Source organism: Aquila chrysaetos, chromosome 12 (genome assembly GCF_900496995.4).
Source record: "Aquila chrysaetos chrysaetos chromosome 12, bAquChr1.4, whole genome shotgun sequence".
NCBI classification, from domain to species: domain Eukaryota; kingdom Metazoa; phylum Chordata; class Aves; order Accipitriformes; family Accipitridae; genus Aquila; species Aquila chrysaetos.
Genome location: NC_044015.1, coordinates 3,218,802 through 3,240,703, shown reverse-complemented (window position 1 = coordinate 3,240,703; position 21,902 = coordinate 3,218,802). Strand labels below are relative to the sequence as shown.

The 21,902-nt window shown below is 39.4% G+C and overlaps 1 protein-coding gene across 5 annotated transcripts in view; it reads left to right on the top strand.

Moving 5' to 3' along the window:
* The window catches only part of KDM4B (lysine demethylase 4B), a 94,957-nt gene that overhangs the window by 20,791 nt on the left and 52,264 nt on the right, over positions 1–21,902 (top strand). For 4 of the 5 annotated variants that reach the window (XM_030032671.1, XM_030032670.1, XM_030032669.1 and 1 more), the window contains 2 exons: positions 16,344–16,393; positions 19,628–19,731. In XM_030032671.1, coding sequence (XP_029888531.1) covers positions 16,344–16,393; positions 19,628–19,731 — 154 coding nt within the window. Of the gene's footprint in view, positions 1–467; positions 645–16,343; positions 16,394–19,627; positions 19,732–21,902 lie in introns of those variants that run through there. The other variant, XM_041127607.1, reaches the window with a different exon arrangement.

The following is a 21,902-nucleotide window of genomic DNA, read 5'->3' as shown; positions in this document are numbered from 1 at the left end:
CTGTCATTGTGCCCTGGCAGTGGCAGACAAGATCCTCCCATCTCTGCAATATGAGTCCCCAGGGACACCAAGTATCTCCAGGCTGTTAGTGCCTGTGGGCATATAAAAGCTACCAACAGCAAAGAGGCTGTAATGAATGGATATAGTGTTCTTTTACAGTCTTGACAAGGAGTGGAAGGAGGGGCTGAATCTGCAACGTTCAGCTATAGTCTTAATGTGAATTTTAAAAATCTTTCCAACATGTCAGAAAATCTCCCCAGCATACCTGATTCTTAGTCTCCCTCTTTCAGGCAGATGCACAAGGATTTTTCAGAATCTCTGTAAACAAGCTTGATCTGAAGAAACCTATCTCTGGAATAGGAATGAAATGTGACACAGTCTCTCTCATTTTACACACTGTCAGTTTTTTCCTTCCATCTTCAGCAGCAGGTCATCAAACGTGGTTTTTTTTCGGTCCCCATCCCCAGCAGGTGGTGCCACCAGCACGCGAGGAGCCTGTCCTCTCCTTTGCCCATACAGCCCAGTGACCACCAGCAAAGCCAGTGTCCTCTTGAGAGCTGGCTGCTCTTAGAGTCATATGAGCAACTGACCTGAGGTTTGCGTTAGGGTCATGCGATCGTGGCTGTCTCTGACTGCTGCTTTCATGCCTGCGTGTTTATCAGTTCTGCCTCATCTGTCTTTTCTGCTTGCTTTTTTGTTCCGAGCCCAGAATAGACAGTTATCACTTTCAAAAAGTAGAAAGAACAACAGATTACCTTCAAAAGAGAAGCTGGTTACAGCATGAAAATAATGGCTGTTCCACAAACTCTTACATTGTGAGCAAAATTTAGAGAACAGATGTTAAATGAAGTATACATGAAGTATTTTTAGGCTGACCTAAACTGTTTTTCTTCTTGCATGCATCTTAGGAACTTCATGCTATTGTTTGGTTTCGTGTAGGTTTGGGTTTTGGGGGGGGGTTGGTGGGGAGTTTTTGGTGTTTTGAGGTTTTTTGGGGTGGTTTTTCTTTTTTTTTTTTTTTTTAGTGTTGTAGATACAATATGTGGATATCCACATACTGTGTATATCATAAGGATGATAAACTCATTGCATGAAGCTGTTGCCTCATCTTTACTAAACAGTGGTTTTTCCTTATGTCCATATATTTGCTGTTGTTTCCGTGGGAAATACGGATTGCATAGAGAAACAAACAAAACAAACCTCTAGACAGTAAAACCTGAAACACCTTTGTGTAGCATGTGTGTGTGAAGAGGTTAAGTATCAGAAAGAAGTGAAAACTGTAGATGGAAAATTGTATCTGGCAAACATTGGATTAGAAGTTCTTGGTAGCTTTTATTTCTGTCTAATCTTCTGAGGGTTTGGAGAAGATGCTGGGGAACACCTAATATTCCCCTAAGAGGGGTTTTGGTTGTTGAAGAGTTCAGTCACTACTGCTTATAATTGGAATAGAGAATAGAAATCATAATATTGTTTTGTAAAGGAGCTCAGGCGTTGCTGGTAAAAAATCAAAGCAGGAAGGTGCTCTGCACCTGGTTGGCTTTTGGTTTGTTGTTTTGTTTTGTTTTTTAAAAAAAAAAAAAAAGGTACTTTTACCTGCTTAAAAAGGGAGGATTTTCATCCAGCCATTCTGTGTTTGTATAGTTCTTTTATAGTAACTAGTTCTATAAACCTTACACAGTTGGGGAAAAATGAAGATTTTGAGGACAGACCATGTTTTGGGCAAAACGTTTTCCCATTCAACGGAGTTTTCTTATATAGACAGCGTGTAAGACAAAACTAGATGTATTGTGACAGGATGCCACTGCTGGTTTGGCAGGCCTCCCTGCTGTTCCCTTAAGCATAAGGCAAGAGTATGCCACTTGCCCAAGTCATTTCTTCCTTATTCTTCACTATGACAGCTTCTGTTACTGAATTCTCAAGCTCTTCTGTGAACAAGCATTGGCTTCTGAGGAGTAAATCTGAATACCCCTTTGAGCAGACCTGGAACTTTCCAGGTACCTGAGCAATCACCCGTCTTCTGGTTGCGACTGCAGTCTTCCTAGAGCTCGGCTGGGGGAGCTCTTGGACTTCAGTGATGAAATTCCAGTGGTGCAGCCTGGCTTTACTCAAAGATGGCTAAAATGTTAGTTCTGTTTTTCTGGCACCACCTCTGTGGAAATTTCCCAGCTTCCTTCATCCTTTTTATAGACTCTTTGACTCTGACAGTGATCATCTTTAGAAGCACCTCGGGGAATAGCAGGAGTGTGGAGAGTTACGAAGTCTACCAGTTTGGGGTTGAGCTCTAAAATAAGAGACAGAGTTATTGTTTGGCTGTCAGAGATATTTATATAGTGAAACAAAGGACTCTGTATATTGGTAGTATTCTGCTTCAAAATTGTCTGTTAAAAACCATAACTCTTTCTTCATGTCTCTCATAAATTATCTTAGGCTACTTTAATCTAGGCTGTGCAACCAAAGCCTTGCTGTGCAGGGCAGTGCATAGGAGTGGTGAGAACCCACCAGCTCTGTTTCCTTACGATGGCGAGAAAGGAATTGGGCTGATTGAGGTTGCCTCCCAGACCTCATTCAAGTGGGTTCTACAAGAAATCTGTATGTTTATTTGCTGTGGAAGAGGTGAATACCTTCTCGGGGAGGTCTGGATGATATGTTCAGACCATGAGAAGCCACATAATGGACAGAGATAAGCTGAGAAAGGAATCTGTCTCATGGGTCAGGGAGGATAGTTACTGAAGTATTTCGTATGTGTCTTTCATTTCTGTCTTTGGAATTTTGGGTCATACCTCTTACAAAACAGGTGCTGTGGGGACTGTTGGGATTAGAGTTAAAATAAATGTCTATGGCTCAACAACTGAAGACGGCTGCTTTGTACAACCTAATGAACATCTGCTTGGTCATACAGCTCCTTGATTAATGTGTGTCTCTGTCACTGCAGAGAAGTCCTGCTGCCAACACTTTCTTGTACTGTTTCTTTCCATAAGCAGAGTAGAACAGGCTGCAGCAATGTCAGTTGTCTACGCAGAGCTGTGTCACTGGGGATGCAGGTTAAAAAATTGTTCAGCACTAAGTGAAATACTTGAGCAGTCATCCAGTGATGAGGGAGAGGAAAGGGGTTAATGGAAGACAGCATTTTTCCTGCTTCCAGTCTCATTAAATGATTTATCTATGCCTGTAGGTTGCAATGCATTTATTTCTTAAATTCTGTTGTCTTGTACCAAGAAGAATAAGCACTGTTATATATCTTTAGCCATAATGATTGCTGCTGCAAAGATATCCATATTGCCCCTTTTGGGTTATACTTGCCTCATATCAAAGATGATCATCTTTTCTGATGTGCTGTTTCTCAGGCGTATGCATCTGGTCTACATTGTAGTCACACTGTTGTTTTTAACTGGAAAATCAGTCTGACAGGCTGAAGAGGTAGCATGGAAGGTGTGGGCACTTTCCATCAAACATACCAGGAATTGGAGCTGTTGTGTAACTTCATGTTAAGCTTCTCAGGCAGGGAACTGCCAGATTGAGTCTTTTGCTTGCTTGTTTCTCAAATTATAAAATGTCCCTCTCCCATTAGTAGTTTAATTACAACCTTTTCATAGTCTGTCTTCAGTTTTTTCAAAAGTTTGAATGTATTTCATTTTGCAGCTCTATATTAAACCTCTTGTGGTAGGAGTTTTTACTGTATCAATTATACATATTATGTATAATTACCTTATACATTCATATGCTGAGATCTAAAATAGAGCATATTGTCAAACGATGCTAACAGAAGACTGATTTTTATAATGACAGAAGCAACAAAACTGAATGCCAAGCCTCATACTTCATGGTTATTATGGCATTTTATTGAGGAATGTATGCATCTCAGCCCTTGTGATTTCAAAAGCGTATTTTTAAACACTGTGATACTCCACCATCACTTTGTTTCATCTCTATAAAAATGTGGAACACCTACCTTGAGGGCTTTCTGTGGTAGGGAAGTGCCGAAGGAAACTTTAAATCTCAATAATGTGAATTTGATGGATACACTTTGGATGTGTAATGTCTCTTATCTTGTTTTGTCAACACTTTTACACCTGACTGGGTAATAAGGTTATTTTTCTCAGATACTTTTGTGACTGATCTTGCTGTACAGCAACAATATTTAATATACCTTCTGTAAGTACTAATGGGATGTTACACTGTATTTTTTTTCTCTCAGAAACTGCAGGTGTTAAACCAGAGTGACACTGAGGATGGTAATTGATTTTTATAAAATGTCCCTGTTTCCTTATCATGATGGATGTTTAATCCCCTTTAATTAAAATAGGGAGCCAGCTTTAGCTTTTAAGTTATATGGTCTCCTCTCCAAAACATTCCCTTGCTGAAAGTGGATCATGCCTAATCTGTTTGACTTTGATATCACAAAGTACACTTTATGCCAGAACAGCAGTTTATGTGGAATTAAGGACAAATTACCAAAGGAACTTTAAAATAATATGATTACTTGAAAGCACTGGTCACAGATACAATTACATTTTAAAAAACACTTCTGGAATTCTGTCCTGTAAAAGTCTTAAGACTGCTTATTTGAAAGTCCATAGAGTTATCTGAAAACTTTGTTGGTTAAAGTATTTTTGAATTTCTGCTTTCCTTCCTCTGGGTGTCTAGCGAGCTTCCCTGTATAGGGTAACTCTGTCTGTAGGAATCGAGGAAAACGAGTCCATGGGAGGACTTGCTTGTAACATCTACCGTTTAATAAATTTGTAGTATCTGCAACTGATGCCACCATCAATAGGGAAGCCTTACACTTTCTAACAGTGCCATGATGGGGAGATTTAAAGCAAGACGTGATTGTTCCCCTGGGAGAGGCTTGTAAAAGGAGCCCTCTTTATTCTTGGCTAAAAACATATACTAAAGCAGCTGCAGATATGCAAGTGCTGAGGCTCTCCCTGCTGATTTTATTTTTCATTGTTGTCTTAGGGAACATTGCAGCTGTCTGAGTCAGAACTCTTGTCCTATCCTCCCCCCAGGATAGAAAATGTTAATCCCTGGAAAACTATCTTGGAGAAAGAAAATGACCTAATACAGTCATGGAGCTGAACTCTTCCAGCTTCTCTCCTTTGTTTTCGGTGCAGGATGCTGGGTCCTTATCCCCATTTCCCCCATGTGGTATGCTGCACTATCCCTCTGCTTTTACACACTCTCACATATGTTGCTGTTTGTTGCGAGCTTGATGTAATCTCATTTAAAGCAGCTGGGTTTAATGTTTGATACTGAATTGTATGGCAGCAGGGGGGAAGGGCCCTTGTCCCTTGCATCATTTATTGCCTTCTAACTATTACATTCCCTTAGGGGGCCATAGCACAAGGCAGTTGAATTGCTGAATTGATCAGATGTGATTATAAGTCTTGATTATTGGGATCTCAGTAACCCTTGCACCCTGGAGATCCTGTGAGTTTCTTAAAGCTAGATTAGCTGGAATCACATATGCGTTTTGCCCTTGAGGGAACTGATGACTCTGAACTTGTTACATTATGACTTTTCATTTTGCTCCAAACAGAAAATCTGCTCCCCCTCCTTACTCCCCCCCTCCCCGAGTTTTACTTTTCCTATTTCTTGGTGTTAGGGAATTCAGAAGAAGATTCTGCAGCCTTTCCTGCCTCGATCCCCAAGGTCTGCATCAGTCCTCCATGCAAAATGTGTGGGGTTGCCTTGCTCTTAAATGTGTGCACACATTTGTGGTTTGTGTGTTCCAATCCTGACAGTAGAGATTTATAGGCTTGTTGGGGTGGAGTGGGGGAGAAAGGAGGGGCAGGGGAAGGCCATTTGGCTGTGATGGGTTCCTTGCAGCTCACAAATTTCCTTTCTGCTTCTGCTATCCCATGTAATCTGTTTTACAGCTCTGCAGTTTTGGATGGAGAAAGAGTAGAATTTATGGTGATGGTTGATTTATAGATTAGCTGCAACACCATTTGCTCTCAGGCAGATTTGGCAAAGCAAGACCCTTTTCTGTTGATAAAAGGGATAGAGGAAGGAACAGTGATATTCATTAAAAGAAATAAAAGGAAAGTGAGATAAAGTATGGCCAGGCAGAACAGCTTTTCACTCTCCTACCTCTTCCAAAACTGTTAGGTGAAAGCTGCTTTGGAATAGGCTTTCTGCATTGAGAATCTGTGCGCATGTTGATTTTGCTCTCAGATTTGTGAAAGGAGTGATATATTGAGATGCAGAGTTGCATCCCCCTGTAATTCACTGATAAATGAGAGCAGTGCAGCAGTGAGTTATTAATACAGCCTTTCAAGCTTCATATACCGCAGTCATTAGTTAATCAATACAAACCACAGTATACTAGTAATATTCAAACAAGCCTTCCTCCAGGCTTCCCTCAGGTCAGAGGGGTTCTGTTTGTCCTGGAGGTGGTGCTGTGGGTGAAGGATGATATAAATCTCGTTAGAAAGGGAAGGATGCTAGCTGATAGTCTGCTTTGAAAATCCGAGGGATCGACATATTGTACGGAGACTAAATCTTGGGTGACTGGAGTGGTTTTAATGTGGTTAAGTCATCAAACCAAACTACATGGAGAGTTATGAGCTCTAACTTGTGTTATGTGGATTATCTTCTCAATCAGGTGCCTGCAGTTGGAACAGTGGAGATTTTTCTTTTTAATAGACTTAGATTTTTGTTGTGTTTTATTATGCTGTAGTAGACAGATTATTATTTCCGATGCACAGGAGGCACGGTATTCTGGGGAGGTAGGACTTGCGCGTTGCGTTTCTTCATTCACCCTCATTTAACTTTGAGAGAAAATGCTACGAAGATCAAGCCAGACTCTTGGACTGATGGGATCAACTATGGAACTTGTCTGAGGAGGGACTGTTGCTCTGTAAGAGAATGGATGAAATGACCTGAGCCAGCCAGCTGGCTGCTTGTACCCATTTGGTCTCCCTCCTCCTTTCACTCAGCACTGTTCTGTATATGTACTTCCCCCACAAAGTTCTTTGCTCTTTCTGTTGCTTATTCTTGTCTAAATCCACTGCAAAAGGCATGGTATTAGTATGTACTTTGCCGCCATTTTAGTTTTCTGTCTGTGGATTTTATGTCCATCTTTACTGGGCCTGTTTAATTAGTTTGTTGAAATTATAAATTCTTAGAGATTGGGGCTCATCTGTGAGTTGTTGTACCTAACCTAGTAAAGTGAAGATCCTTCCGATCTGTGGTTCGTCTTTGTACCTTTCCATAATGATCTTGGAAGGTGGTAATGTTGATCTGAGATCACATCCTCATTTTTACAGCAGTGTCTTCAAGTGGGCTTCTACTCCACTGACACAGTGTTTAATGCGTGTACTGCTGTTTCCGCCAGCACTAATAATTCATCACAGCTCAGTAGTCCCAGTCTGGATTGAGAGAAGCATGTCTTTGATCCAAGAAGGCTCTTGCTGCAACTCATTCTTGCGTTTTGAAAGTGTCTGCTCAAAGCTCAGGCCTGATTTGAAATGAAGATCTATGGAAGTCTGACAGGATCACAGATTGGTTTTAATAACTGAGGCTTTTGAACAGTGCACTCCGCCACTGAGACAAGATGGGAGAGAGATGTGCTTCCATGCTTCATGTAACTCTTTCAGCCTGATCTGACTTGGGCCCTGTGGGAGAATGAGCTTGCAAATTCTGGCTTGGCATGGCGCTGAAAGCAGGGGTTGGAAAGACCAGAAGGAACCAACAGTGGTACTGCAGAGCTTTGTCTTTATTCACATTTTGTTAACACATTGGCAGAAATCAGTGGGGATTTTTTTCTTTACTCAGCAGAGAAAATTGACGTTGGGTGATGCCAAGTGCAGTACAAGTGTAGTTTAAAATAACAGAAGCCTATAGTAATCACAGTACTTTAAATAGCACTCTGCGTCCTCTGAGTGCTGTGCAATTGTTAACTAGTTAATGTTCAAAGTAATATATATGCAGGGTTTCTATCCACTTCATTTCTAACTGGCCAATCAACATGACAAAGGGGATCAAATAGAAGAAATAAAGGAAACTTTACAAACTGTGTCACTGATCTTTATCAAATCTTAGCTATAACACTTCTAGCTTTGATGCTGACAAGAACATAGGCAGTAGCTTCAAAGTAGTAGCTGTAGTTTGAAACAATGCAGCTTGATGGATGATGACCATTAAACCTTTGGAATTATTTTTTTTTTTTTCCTCAAAAAAGAAAAGAGCGTGTGTGTAGAGGCATTGCACCTCTAGCACAAGGGGTTTCCTAATCCAAAAATACCTTTCATTACTAGTGAGCAGATTTATTTTGTTCTGCTGTAGAAAATTACCCGTATTTTTTTCCAAAAGCAGTGAGCAGGAGTGTACGTGTGCCTGTGCCCAGTAAAGGAGGCAGCTCTCACAGTCCAGTTGGTACAAGACAGGAACATCTGTGATCTCCCCTGGTTACCTTTTTTCTCCTTGTTTCTGGAGTTGCAATGAGGTTTGGTTTTTTTTAGAATATAAGGTCTTTGAAGCATAATCTTTGCTTTTCTTTATCCACTACAGAAAGCAACCAGTAATTAATAATCTGATTGCCAGTTTTGGGAAATAAATCTGATGTGAACAGGTTCTTTAAAACAAATAATGGAGAATGGCAAGGGGATGAATATTGTAGTCATTCATCTCTGTTGAATTGTAGGCTAATTATCTTCTTGGCCAAACTGAATGAATAAATGATTTCATAATGTTTTTCCCAAAACACCTTTTCTTAGTTAAATACCCCCTTCATGCTGCTCATTCACTGCATGCAGAAGCAGACTATGGGTTTATTTTGTACATGAGGAAGGAGAGTCACTCCAATGTGATTTGTAATTTTGTGCTTGGTGCCTGGCATTTGTTGCTATGAAGCTAACTGGACTGGTACATTGATAGTCTTTCCAAGAGCAGATGGTTGTTCATATTAAACTCTCTGTTTTAAAATAGTATTTAAAAATTGCATTTGAGTTCTGGAAAAATCTCCTTTTTGTATTCATTGAGTTTTGGGTTAGTGAAACACTGTGAAATTGCTCAGTTGTTTTGTGCAGATCTTGTAGTTGTGAGTTCAGGTGTACCTCTTAAATTAATGTTGCTTTAAAATCAAAATTTTAAAAAGCTGCTGTTGAATGTCACTTCCTGAAACTAATGCCTCTAATACTATTTCTAGCTCGTGACAACTTTAAGGGTTAAAGAGTCTTTTAGCAGTATGCGATTGGCACATTAGGTTTGACTCTAATCTTTCAATGGTCAATCCATAAGGATTTGATCCCAGCTGCAAAGTGACCCGAGATATTCTGCCCTTTGTCACTGGAAGACAAATGGAGAGTTTGTAGTTGCACAAACTTTAGTTTCTTAAGGGAAGGAGGAAGTTTCTCATCTTGCTTAAATTGCCTGCCATTTCTTCGTATTATGCTTGGGGGGGTTAATGGGGTTGATAATGAGGTAGCTATGAGCATGGAAAAGAGATCTTCCCCAATGAAATAGGCCCTGTGGTGTAAGTGCTGAGAATGGTTACTGTTACCCAGGCCCTTTCTGAGCAGGTTTTGTCCTGATTTTCTTCCTGTGCTGGTTCCCAAAGGATTGTGTTTGAGCAGCTGTCTGCAGAGCTCATTTTTCTCCGAGCTTTAGAAGACAGGTTGATTTGGTGTGTTTGTGTGGTTGTAATCTTGTTCTGTCATTACCTATTTACTCCTTATTATGGCTTTTTGAGCAGATACTCCCCAGCCTCTGTGTTTATCTTTCTCCCTATGTGTATTTCAATAAAAATGTCATTATTTGAAATCATTGACACTGCTGGTTAAAGATACTGAATTCCATCATCTATTGTCCTGTAAAATGATCCATTAAAGATAAAACTGCAGACACTCGATAAAGGTTCTTTCCTAGGAACAAGGAGCGCTCTCATCCATGTGTGATCTTATCTCCAGAGCATGTGTTTGCATTCTTGATGTAAAGGAGCCACAACAGAAGGGGATGGAGAGGGAGGCCAGAGATTTTCCTTTCCAAATGGTGATCTGGAGAAAGGAAACTGGATTCTTACAGCAAATTCACTGTGGGGTAACCTCAGATGGTGATGAGGAGAGGAAGAAAAGGAGTTGATTTCTGTCTTTTAACAAACTGGGAGGGAGAGAGGGATGAAGGGAGGCTAAACATGGAGGAAACTAGAGGTGAGGAAAAGAGAGGTGACCATGAAAGGGAGGGAGAGGATAGTGCTATCGATGAAGGAGAAATCCATTCTTCTTGTTGAAATACTTTTTTTTTTTTTTTTTTCCTCCATTCAGGCTGCAAAACAGCTTAAAATAGCGTGGAAAAAGCTACTTTTGTTGCTCTGGCTTTACTTTGACACTGCTAGGAGATACAGTATTATAAGTGTTTTACCTTGCAGAAAAATTAGGCCTTAGAAGCAGGATATGAACTTTGCAAATGAGGGACTACCCTGTACGTAGTGGTGGTTCTTAATGGCTTCTATTGGGTGATAAATATTCTTGATAGACTAAGGGGTTTTCTTTGGAGGCATTGCTGCTGTCATGGGAGCTAAAGATGTTGAAGGTCAGCATTCAGATTATGCATTTATGGACACACTTTGTCTTGGAGAGATTGAAATAATAGCTTTTTATTCTGCCTGTCATGACTGAGAGTAGGTTGGCATTTGAATCTTCAAAGGGTCAGTATTCTTGGCACAACTAAATCTGCTTTGAAGACAGATAACTAACCCTCAGCTTGACACATGGTCTTAGGCATTTTAAATGTGCTGTTCTCTTTTTGTTTCTGTTCCTTATTTCAGTAATTATAGCATGTTAAACTGTGTGGGGCCTGTTTGGCCAGACCTTGTGCAGACACTGTGAAATTAACTTTCTTATCTTCTCGCATGAATCGGAGTGAAGTGACATTTCCGAAGCCTTGTGGTTGAACCTCCTGCCCATGGTACCGAGTCCCTAGTAGAGAGTGGGTGCATGAGATTTAGTAATCTAATCACTGCTTAATTGCTCTGTGTTGGTGCAAGGAGAGGCTGACGTGTAATGAGGTGGGGAGGCGAGGTGGTGTAACTATCAAAAACTCTGTGTGTGTGACAACTGTAGCAAGAAAAGGTCTTGGAAGCTTTGGGAGGAGGTTGAACTAAGGGACAGGTTGGTCTGGTCCTCTGCCAAAGCTAGTGATAGCTTCAGGTGAGAACAATTTCTCTTGAACAGAGAGAAACCAGTGGAGAGGGTGTGAGCAGGCTGAGGATTGCCTTTGTTATGGATGAAGTTTTTAATAGCTCTCAGTGGCCAAGATGATGACAAAATTGGATTGCACCCCCTTTGAAGAAGCAGTGGTGAGGACAGAATCTGTGCTAGACTAGAAAGTCCCTGAAGAGCACCTGATGCTGGAAGCTGTAGCTGCTGTAGTGAATTCCCTGTTATGTCATCCCTTAATGGCTTCTAAACTGGTCCTTTTATCCTAGGATGGTCTGTCTGCTCTTTTTTACTGACATAGTCATTTAATTCTTAACTCACAAGACATTTGCTTATTTATTTTCATTGTTCCTGATAATAATTCTAAGCCATTAGAGGGGAAAATTGTATTCAAAAATGCTGTTTCACACTTTATTTGTTTGATGATTTAGAGCGATAGAAAATAGCACATTTGCTGGCTTTTATAGTCTGATAATTATCCGCATCCATCAAGCCATTCCAGGGGAATAAACAAAACACCAAGAAAATTACACTATTAATGACATCCTTTATGGCAAATAGGAAGGATCTTTCTTTTGTGTTAAGGATAAAAAGGGGACCGTCCAGTTAAACTTATGTTAACAAAAGCAAACTACCATTGTAGCAAAAACATTGTCTAAGCTTTGGGGCAAATACCTTCTGGACCCCTGATCCTGATGTCTGGTAGTTACAATCAGACTCAGTTTTGCAGGATACTTGGGAACCCAGCGAATTGCATGGAAGTAGACATCAGAAATGCTGGAATTAGGTTTTGTGAAACAAGTCTGTACGCTGAAAGTCTTTCACGTAGAACAGCAAGTTCCGTATTTGTAGAGGTGATACTTAATCCATTTCAGGGACCTTCTTGTTTTGGTAGAAAGAGTAGAAAAAGGTAATTTAAAAGGATCAGTATATTACTTTCAGATTGTTGACTTCAGGGTAAGATGACATTTGAGTCACATAGCTATAACTTTTTTTTATCTTGAGATTTTTTTTCTTTTCCCCCGTTCCGTAAATCTTGTATTCCCTGGCAAAGCAGCAAGACATTATTCATGCTGTAATCTGACAAATTGCTGAGTGGCAGGTTTTCAGGTTAAGCTTGGCCCTTTGTCTTGGTCAACCACTGCAAGGCTGACCCTTGGAAGTACGTACTTAAGGCATTAGTCTCTTGGTTTTTTTGCAAGCCCAGTTTCTTGGAAGGTTGATATATCTTAAAACAGTTGCTGGCTTAGCACTATTTACGTAGACTTTGCTTTTATTGGGGAACCAGGTTGAACCAGAAGAGACAGATTCTGCACTTGAAGCAGTGGCTCAAGGTCAACATTTTTGGTACTGTTGTGTTTTATGTTGGCTGTTGCAGATGTTTTCTCTGAAGCAGAAGTAGTCTATAAAAAGATGGTTCTTAAGAAGGGCTGTTAAAATATTTATGCTGCCACTACCACTTCTCTTTGGTTTAGGTTGTTTGGGGCAATGGAAAATCCTTGCTCTGTCTTTGCTGTGGTTAAAAGGAAGTGTCTGCTCGAGGCTGGATCAAAGTTAGTCCTGCTCTACACCTAATTCAGTCTTGCCCAGGCAGAGGGATGTCACAAAACTGCTTCTGTCAACAAGGGAGAAGCACTGGGCAGTTCTCGGTCTGATAGTCTTGACACAGCCCAATTTGTGGATACTGTAGTCTATTTTGGCCAATTGATATAAAAGCGGTATTTTGAGGTGTGTTTCTTATCCTTCCTTTTCTCTGTGGAATGCATTTGTGCTATGATCTGAATGGGACAGGGAAGGGAAGTAGTTTTACATGTGGTTTGTGTTTTTTCTGATAGGGTGGGGATTTTTTAGTATTTTTCTAGAGGAAACCTGCTACATTTAGTATTTGGGCTGGGGTGCTAAAGGAAAATATCCATACTATGTATTCAGTCATGCATACAGAAAAGGAAATTGTTGGATATGCTTTACCATGCATAATCTTGTCAGTTGTTTCTGGAATTAAAGATGTTTTGCTGTTGATCTGAGCCCCAGCCTGTGGGTGCAAGAGGGACGGTAACAAATCATACTCAACGACAGCATTTTGTCAGATCCCTCTGTCAAGGATTTTTGTCCCCAACAAGTGCCTGGCCGTTTTTCATAGTGAAAGTGGGAGGATAGTACCATAAGGTCGTACACAAAAGCCAGCCCTTCGTGGATGTTTATATGCTCAATAACAGTACTGCTTTGATTGCAGCAATTTCTAATCTTTCCATGTTGCCTCCATTGTTATTCTACCTTGTAATCAATCATTTTATGTCTAGATTGAGCTAGCTAGCTCAATCTGTGCAATAGTTGCAGAAGCCTTCTGTTTCTCTTACTGGTTTTAAATAGCAGCCCAAATTCTTTCTTTATTGCCTATCTTTATGTAAATCAGTCAGATTTGTGAGTGTAACTTAAAGCAGAATTTGACCTACTTTTAATTCTCTTCTGCAGTTAATGTTTTGAATTCCTAAGAATAAATGTATGAGGATGTACAGGCTCTGCTTCCTAAAAGACTGGCCCAAACAAAAAAGTTAATTTCTAAATTGGAGTCAGCTATTACCAAGAGGCTGTTCTGTGGTAGGGTATTCTGATTTATATATTATTACATATAGTTCTTTTTTATAAGCTGGAAATTCCTTCTCTCTTGCTGGTTTCTATCCAAGCAAGTCCTTTTACTTTGTCTCTCCATGGACCGTTCTCTAAAGCTCAGCTTGGCTTTTTACAGTCTGCAGTTTCAGATAACACAATAACCATGTTCCAATGTATTAAACTTTTAACATCCTCGAGATTCAATTAATCTTATCTTTACAACTCCCAATTATAGGCACTAATTAAGTGAAGGTTGCATTGTAGACTGGGGATATTACATTAATCATCGGCAGCCTTGTAGCCATAAATTAGTTCTTTCCCAATCCTTCAGCATTTTTCCCAGAAGGAATGGAATGTCTCATTTCCCTGTTTTAAGGGACATTAATCCCACAAAGGAGCTTTGGATCGGGATTAGTTTTATCACATTTATGTAAGTGATGAATGGTCTTTGTAGAATGAAAGCTACTAGCTTTGTCCCAGACAAATGAAATTGAATTGTTTGATAATTATGCAATTTAAGGCACTGTCAAACTTGGTCAGAGGATGTTGGGAGTCCATTGCTGTATTTATTATTTTACAAGATTAGGTGCTATGTAGTGTTTTCCCTTAGATTTTTTTTTTTTTTTAAGCCATCAGTTTAAATCGGATTAATGTCTAAATCTTGAAGCATCCTATGTATGATTTCTGTCCTTTGTTATCCTTTCTAACCTGCCAGACTACAATAGGTAAATTTTGGTTTTGTACAAAACCAATATGGGATATGACTTCCATCTATTTCTCCTGACACTGTAGATAAACTTTAGACTTGAAAATTGAGAAGCTGAGCAAGGAGACTGGCTGAAAGTCCTCTCAAATTAGGTGTATTCTGAGAGATCCTATCGTAAGTAGAGCAATACTGTTTACCTGTTGTTGAGATCGTGCGGTTGCCTGCTACAATATCCTGTTTTCAGCTTGGTATAATGAGACATGATGGTTTTGACATCTTTATTGGAAATAACAGAAATAATGCATTTTTTTATTATTCACATTGAACAAAAGTTATAGCTGGCTATAAATGTCATTCTCACAAATGTAAATTTTCAAAACTCTCTGTTACAAAAAATGGTATGAGCGCCACATTTAATTTGATGCAGTATGTAAACAATAACTTACAAAATTCCATTGACATTATTATGTGTGTCATCATGTGAAACATGTTTAAGTATATCATGGTATTTAGTTCCCTCGTTATAACCTGAATGTATAAAAACTTAGTCGCCTGATTTTTGCTGCTGTGAATACTGAGGTAGTATAACTTCAAAGCAGTAAGGTAACTAACAACTTTCGGGAAGAAAAAAACATTTGAAACTTTCCTGATTTTTGTAAATAATCATGTGTAACTGTTTCTGCAACTATTAGAAGCTTTTTCGCAGCTTTTTTCAAGTTGTTTTTAACGTCTTTGTTACACTTAAGCACATTGAAGTGTCCAAATTGCCTGGAAGAAAACAGAAATTTCTTGTTCTTAACTTTCTGAAGTGGACTGAGCAGGTATGCAGCAGTCATGAGCTGTTACACACCCAGAAGAACTCAGTGAAAGGCTTCTGGGTGGTAGAAATGAAGGGTCTTTTCTATAACCTAGCATATTATCTCTTCACATGGCAAAACTGTCTTAGAAGTAGGACTCTGTTGCTGTTTTCCAGTGATCACAGGAGAATATTGCAATTAGGCTTGTGTGTGAGTTTAGGCAGTTGATTGTTTTTCCAGAATTATGTTCAATATTTTGTGCTTGTGGAAAAAAAACCCTATTTCAATCAAATTCTTTTTTGCATTCTTTTTACCCCTACTCTAACAAACCATCTTTATAAAAGTGCAGAAGTTGTTCCCTATACCCTTTAACGTTGTTTTTCTCAGAAGACCCTTCTTTTTTCATTCACCTCATCAAGAAAATTATCAGATGGTTTTAATTCTGTTATTTTTGTATCGGACAATACAATGCAGCATAGATAGAAGGATTGACTGCTTCAGCCATTGTGAAGAATATTTACTTTTTTGAATAAAATAAAAAATTTTTACACAGAGTTTTCTTTGAAAAAGTTAATCTTAATTTGCTGTGGATAGGCTGATGTACACAGACCCTCCTTCACACCTTTTCAGCCCATCTGAAATTTCTTGCGTGTTAGTCTTTACCATAGCCTCATGGTTTTATTTTGCTGGTATCTTTCTTGTAGAAAACATGTCTGCTGTTCCCTATACTGATTTATATCTGTTTTTTCCAGTGCTTTGTCTTTTCGGTTTTTCCATCTACCTTGTCAAGTCCTGTGATGCTGTTAAAAAAAAAAAATTGCAGGAAAATAACACACATCATATAACGTGTCTAAGGACTTTTATTAAAATACTGGCTTTCCTCCATGTATTATGTGTTACTGATACCTTCCAGACTTATAAAATTTTGGTTAGGTTGTATTTCCAGACATTAGTTGTAAGTGTGCTATGCTGAAAGTTATTACCACACGTGTTTCTAGCCTTCTTTTTCTTCCACTGTTTTTACGTTATAGAGCGATAATTTTTTTTTTTTCTTCTGTGTTAACTTTCTCCTAGGTATGCCATACCTCCAGAACACGGCAAGAGATTGGAACGCCTGGCAAAAGGTAAGCTTGCTTCTTCCTGGGTGTGTTCTCAGTGAAAACTGAAGCATCCCTGGGGAGGATTCTACCTTGATTTTTAAACAGATTGATAAAGAATTGACATTGAACTGGCTGTTCTAATTTAATCTTGCAAGAGCTGCTTGATGAACCTGCATTGGTATAATAGCTTCACAGTCAGAAACCTTGTTCTCTTGTCAGTGAATTTTCCTACTAGTGCAACTGTTTTCTCAAAGCCTTGGTCTTCTGAGATGCCGTGACTCTAACTAAAATTGATGGGGAAAAAAAAGTCCTTGAATTTTGAGGCATTGAGACCAAATGCTTCCATGTCTGGAAAATGGGTTTAATGAGACCCATCATGCATCTCCATGTGTAGTATGAGGTTTGCAACAGAGAGGTGAGAACTGTTGCTCCAGCTGTGTGGAGTGCAGCCTGGGGGGTCTTCGTGATACCCCCCTGACACACATTCTGGATCTGCAGGGAAAAAGGATGGTAGAAACTATTCTTTCTTCCTACACTGTAAATGTTACATATACAGTATTAGCATCGATTACTTTCAGTCTTAAGTAGGAAAGTGCTTACAAATTCAGCAACAGCATTCACAGAAAATCACTAGCGGAGTTCTCGCTTCCCTGTATAATGATACATGATATGCACTGTATTTGCTGGCTCTCCTTTTATTCCAGCCTCATCCTCCTTTATCTTTTCAGTGCAATAAAGGCCACCTCCAAAAAAAAAAAAAAAAAAAAAAAAAAAAAAAAAAAATAGCAGGGCTAGCTTGAGCTGTGATAAACTTCTACCTCTCACCAGGCTGTCTGTAAATTTTTGGCCTGACAAAGCACCAGCCTCAGCTGCCTGTGGACATACCTCATGTATGAGTTCTTGCCTGACTACCTGCCAAGGTTGTCCTGTAAGCGGCCGCCCACCCCCAGCACGAGCAGCGAGCGCAGAGTTTGGTGTCCTGGCCTTGGCATTTCTGCTGATTTCCAGTTGGTAATGCTGGAAGCTTCAGGGAAGATGTCTGACTGCAGAAGTATATATTTTTTAATTTGTTGATGTTGTGTTTGATTTTTGTTACTATTTTCATTCACTTGCAAATGTTCTAGGCGCTGCCCAGCTAAAAAAAGCTCCTGTCCCAGGATAATTAACTCAAAATCTATGTGTTTCATCTTCAGTGAGGCATACTTTAATGATTTAAATCTGTTGTTGAAGTTAGTGCAGCAGAAGCAGGCAGGAAAATCTGGAAGACTGTATTCTGATGCAAAATAAAAGAAGTTCTCATACTGTTTTTCCAGAAAGTAGGCAAATTCCTAGTAATGACATTTCTTGCTGACAGTCTGACATTCTATTGGCCGTTTCATACACGAATTAAAAAGGGGAGGATGTTGAAGGGAGTGACTGGTTGTGTAGGATAAATGGGGATAAATGTCCTAGGGCATGGTAGTATTGTTTTCCTGTGCACTGAGAGCCATGATCCCTAAATACAAATAATATTGAAAATTGCTGCTCGGAAATGTTGCCTTTCAAAGCTACAGTTCAGTTTAGTCATTTGCCACGTTTTATAAAAGTTACTTTGTCATCTCTTAAAAAGTCAATAAATCCAGATGACCTGTGTTCTGTAGAATCTGAAATACCACACCGAAGTCTGACATAAGTAATACTAAATCTCTTGCTGTTTGTAACTTATTTTTGCTGATCATCGATTTTTGAGACACATTGGTGGTTGGCAACATATAAACCAGAAGCAAATTATCAATGATCTCGTCTTTATTTTAGTTTTTGCTTGCTTAGTACCTTTTGGAAGTTAGAATGGGTAATGTTTTGAAACTGCAATGAAACAGTATCACTGCTTGGGCATTCTCCCTGTCCTATGCATCAGTGGTCTATACTATGAAGAAGTTTACTATGGAGAAATGAGTATGCAATTAATATGGAAAATGAATAGCTGAGCTGTAAATGGGCTCACTGGGAGAGCTATGGAGCCCGTGGAGAGAATGTTAATGTGTTGCCATGTTATTGGTGCTAATCACTTAAAATGTGCTTCTTTATTAGTAGTTTTAATGAGAGCCACTTAAACTGTGCATTAAAAAGAGGAACTGCAGAGAGGGACGACAGACTGGGTAGCAGGCAGTCATAATTTTAATTGAAATGCTTTTAGTACAAAAATATAAGAAAACCTGGAATCCAGTAATCCTTTTCACTTTCTGAAACCCCTTCCATTATGTCTCATCAATTAGTTTTGTTTCCAGAGCTTGGGTTATTTATTTTCCTAAATGGTGATGTTTTTTAATCCCTATAAACACATAATTTGTTAGTGAATCACCCACTTGGAGTGAAACACATGGTCTAGACGAAAATGGTGTTACATTGGTTGAGCTGACGTTTCTGGGAGCAAAGTGCTGACATCAAGGGGTTTATTCCGTTTTAACCACAATTTTAGTATTTTTAATTATTTGTGCTTTTGTTTTAATAGCTCAGCCTGGATCTTGTAGCTATGGTAGAATGTAACACTTAATAGTGCTGAGATGCTGAGTCAGATCGTACTGTCTCTGCCAGACTGGGTAGTGACAGCTGTGGCCAGTGGATGAGTGTCCCTCCTTCCACTGCCTTGTGAAGGACATGTTTTGTTTCCTTTCTTTCTTTTGACTGAATATTAACATCTACATGCCTTCATTTTTTTCTTTTTTTTCTTTTTTTCTTTTTTTTTTCCTTTTGGGGGTGGTATGTAGGGCAGATGGGTCTGGAATCTTATGACTACTTTCCCATGAATAATATAGCAGCCCATCAGAGATGGTATAAGAAGGACATGGCAGTGTTTGGAATAGATGATGCGTGCTTGCTGCTTTTTCTTTGTCTGTATTCAGAAAAAGGGTGGCTCAGGGTTTAGGGTAGTAGCCAAAACTTGAGACGGACAGGTTCTGTTTCTTAATTTGCTAGGGTTTTACTGAGATTTTGACCAAGATACTTATTCCCAGAAATGGAAGACTTGGATGCTAACTCTCAACTTGAATGGGGTTTAGACTTATATGCCTCAACATGCAAGTTTTTGTCGCAAAATTTATGTGGTATTTTAAACAATGAGGGATGTGCCAATTACTGGCATCTTCAGTTTTATGCCTATTGTTTTGATCTGTGTAAAGTATTTAGGCAGGCTTTCATTTTGTCAGCTTGTCTCTGCTTAAGTAACTGATTGGATATAATATTCCTATAGTGATACTCCTCTTTTTAATGTCTCTACAGGATTTTTTCCAGGAAGCTCTCAGGGATGTGATGCTTTCCTCCGTCACAAGATGACCCTCATTTCGCCCTCAATCTTGAAGAAGTATGGCATTCCTTTTGACCGGGTATGTACAAAGGATGCACTGAATACACTGGCAAGTTGTTGAGGTGCACAAAGCACAGCACCCCTCTTTTAAGGAAACAATTCATCGCAAGCCGCTGGGGAGCAATTTGCTTAATTTCTAAATGCATTATTATGCTAAATGTATCCTATCAGTTTAAACCAGGTGGCTGCCTGTAAATGAAGATTTGTGGTTTGGCTAAGACACTTTCTGTGAAGTGCTTCTCTTCATAAAAGCTTTCACTACAACTAACTTTGTCAATTAGCCTCTTCAGGTAGAGAGGGGCAAATTGTAATACAGATGCTATGGCTTATCAATAGGCAGCATAACTCATTGGTAATTCTTGAACACAGACTTTTTTCTCCTGGATCCAGTATGAACCAAAACCTGGAATTAAACGTGCTGGTTCTCTGTTGTGTAAGCGTTTGTTTTATGCTAAGCCAGTAAGGATCCATGAATCTCTTAAGCCCTCTTACTTGAAATGAGGGGTCATGTTTATTTGGTATGATCGTTTTAATATGCTTATTCTTAAAGTCTTCTGGCAAGAAGTAAATCTCCTCAGCCAAGCATGCTTACCACGGATTTAGTATCTGTGCAGAATCAGTCAAACAACTATTGCTGCTGTGTGTTACTGGCACACAGAGCCTGTCCTGCTAGGATGTCCTGCCTTTGGATGTGGGAAAAGGAATTGAGTTAGAGGTACTGGGATTCTTAACTCCAGTGGGAAGTGTCAAAGAATGTTGGGTTCAAACTGATTTCATCCTTCCCCATCCTCTTTGCATCATCATCTGTAGATACTGTGGCCATCTCTTTCTACGTAAGAACTCTTGAGTTCTGATATTTTTTTCCTTTTCCTTTTTTTAAAAAGCATGGTTTTGTTAGAGTTAGTCCACCTGAGACAAAGTGTAGCACCTATTTGATGAGCCTGGTGATTCTTTGAGATGGAAGTAAAAGATCTTGGCTCTTCTATAGCATAAAAACTATGAATTCATTCAATTTACTGCTCCAGAGGCTGTTTCATTTTTCCTAGTGGAAGGCTGTGATGAATGAAATTTGAAGCATGATCATCTGGCTTGTCAGATGAGCTTGCTGCCAGTGCAGGGAGACTTGCACGAAGCAATGTGATGCTTATGGTTCAACATCAGTGGCTAGACTTGGCCTAGTTTGCACATGATGGTTGATATTAAATTGTTCATAGAGAGCAACAAACCGTTTTTCTTGTAATTCTATCTGTGGAACCTAATTCCCAAGTGTGAAAACACGGGTACCTGCTACACATGCTTGAAAATAACAATGAAAATATCTAATTGTGGGACCTGAATTTTTTGGTATGGTTTTTCACTTTACAAATTTCAGGAAAGTGGATATGTGGATTGGAATATGGGAGGCATCTCAGTTTAATGCATAGATGCCTCTTTGAGAAATGACTTTTGATAGAGGATAAGAGACATTCTCTAGCCTGACCATATTCAGAAAACAATACAAAAATCTGTAGCAAGTGCAAGCTTCTGAAAAATCCGTCTGACCTTATCTTTATTTATTGGCCTAAACTGTAAATTTTAAGGATCTCTTGTTATGCTTCTTTCTGCTTCAGTTTCAATTGAACACTGTGTCTTGCTGCTTCTTGCGGTGTTTTCCTTATGAAGTTGTTTTAACCAGAAGCTGTAAGTGGTGCAATAATTGGCTGAACAGAGCCTAAAAAGTGTGCACTGCTTATCTAAAGAAGAAGCTGAAAATAATAATTTAAAAAGTACCTGTTGGTGCACACTAGCCATTCTAAGTGAAGTTTGCTGTATGATCCTCCAGTGACATGCAGTTGTCCTGCAGAATGGAGGAGAATAGGAAATGGGAATTAATTTCTGCCATTTTGTTCAAGCAGCATGTTGGGGAAGTGCTCTTGGGTCTGCTGGAGGTCAGAAAGTGAAGGAAATTCTTGCAGGACTTCAAATGTTTGAAAGTTGTAGGTGGGCATATTTTTCTCTAGAATAATACACTGTTATATGTTTGCTTTTCCATCTATTTGAGGAAAGTGGCATTGATTAGTAATTAGTATACTAAGTGATTTCTGACCAATAACCAAGCAAGAGGAGGAAAGGAGTTTGTAAAAAGGCAATAGACGAAAACTTCCCTTCCAAGGTTATCCCAGGTCATCTTTGCTGAGTGGTATGGTGATA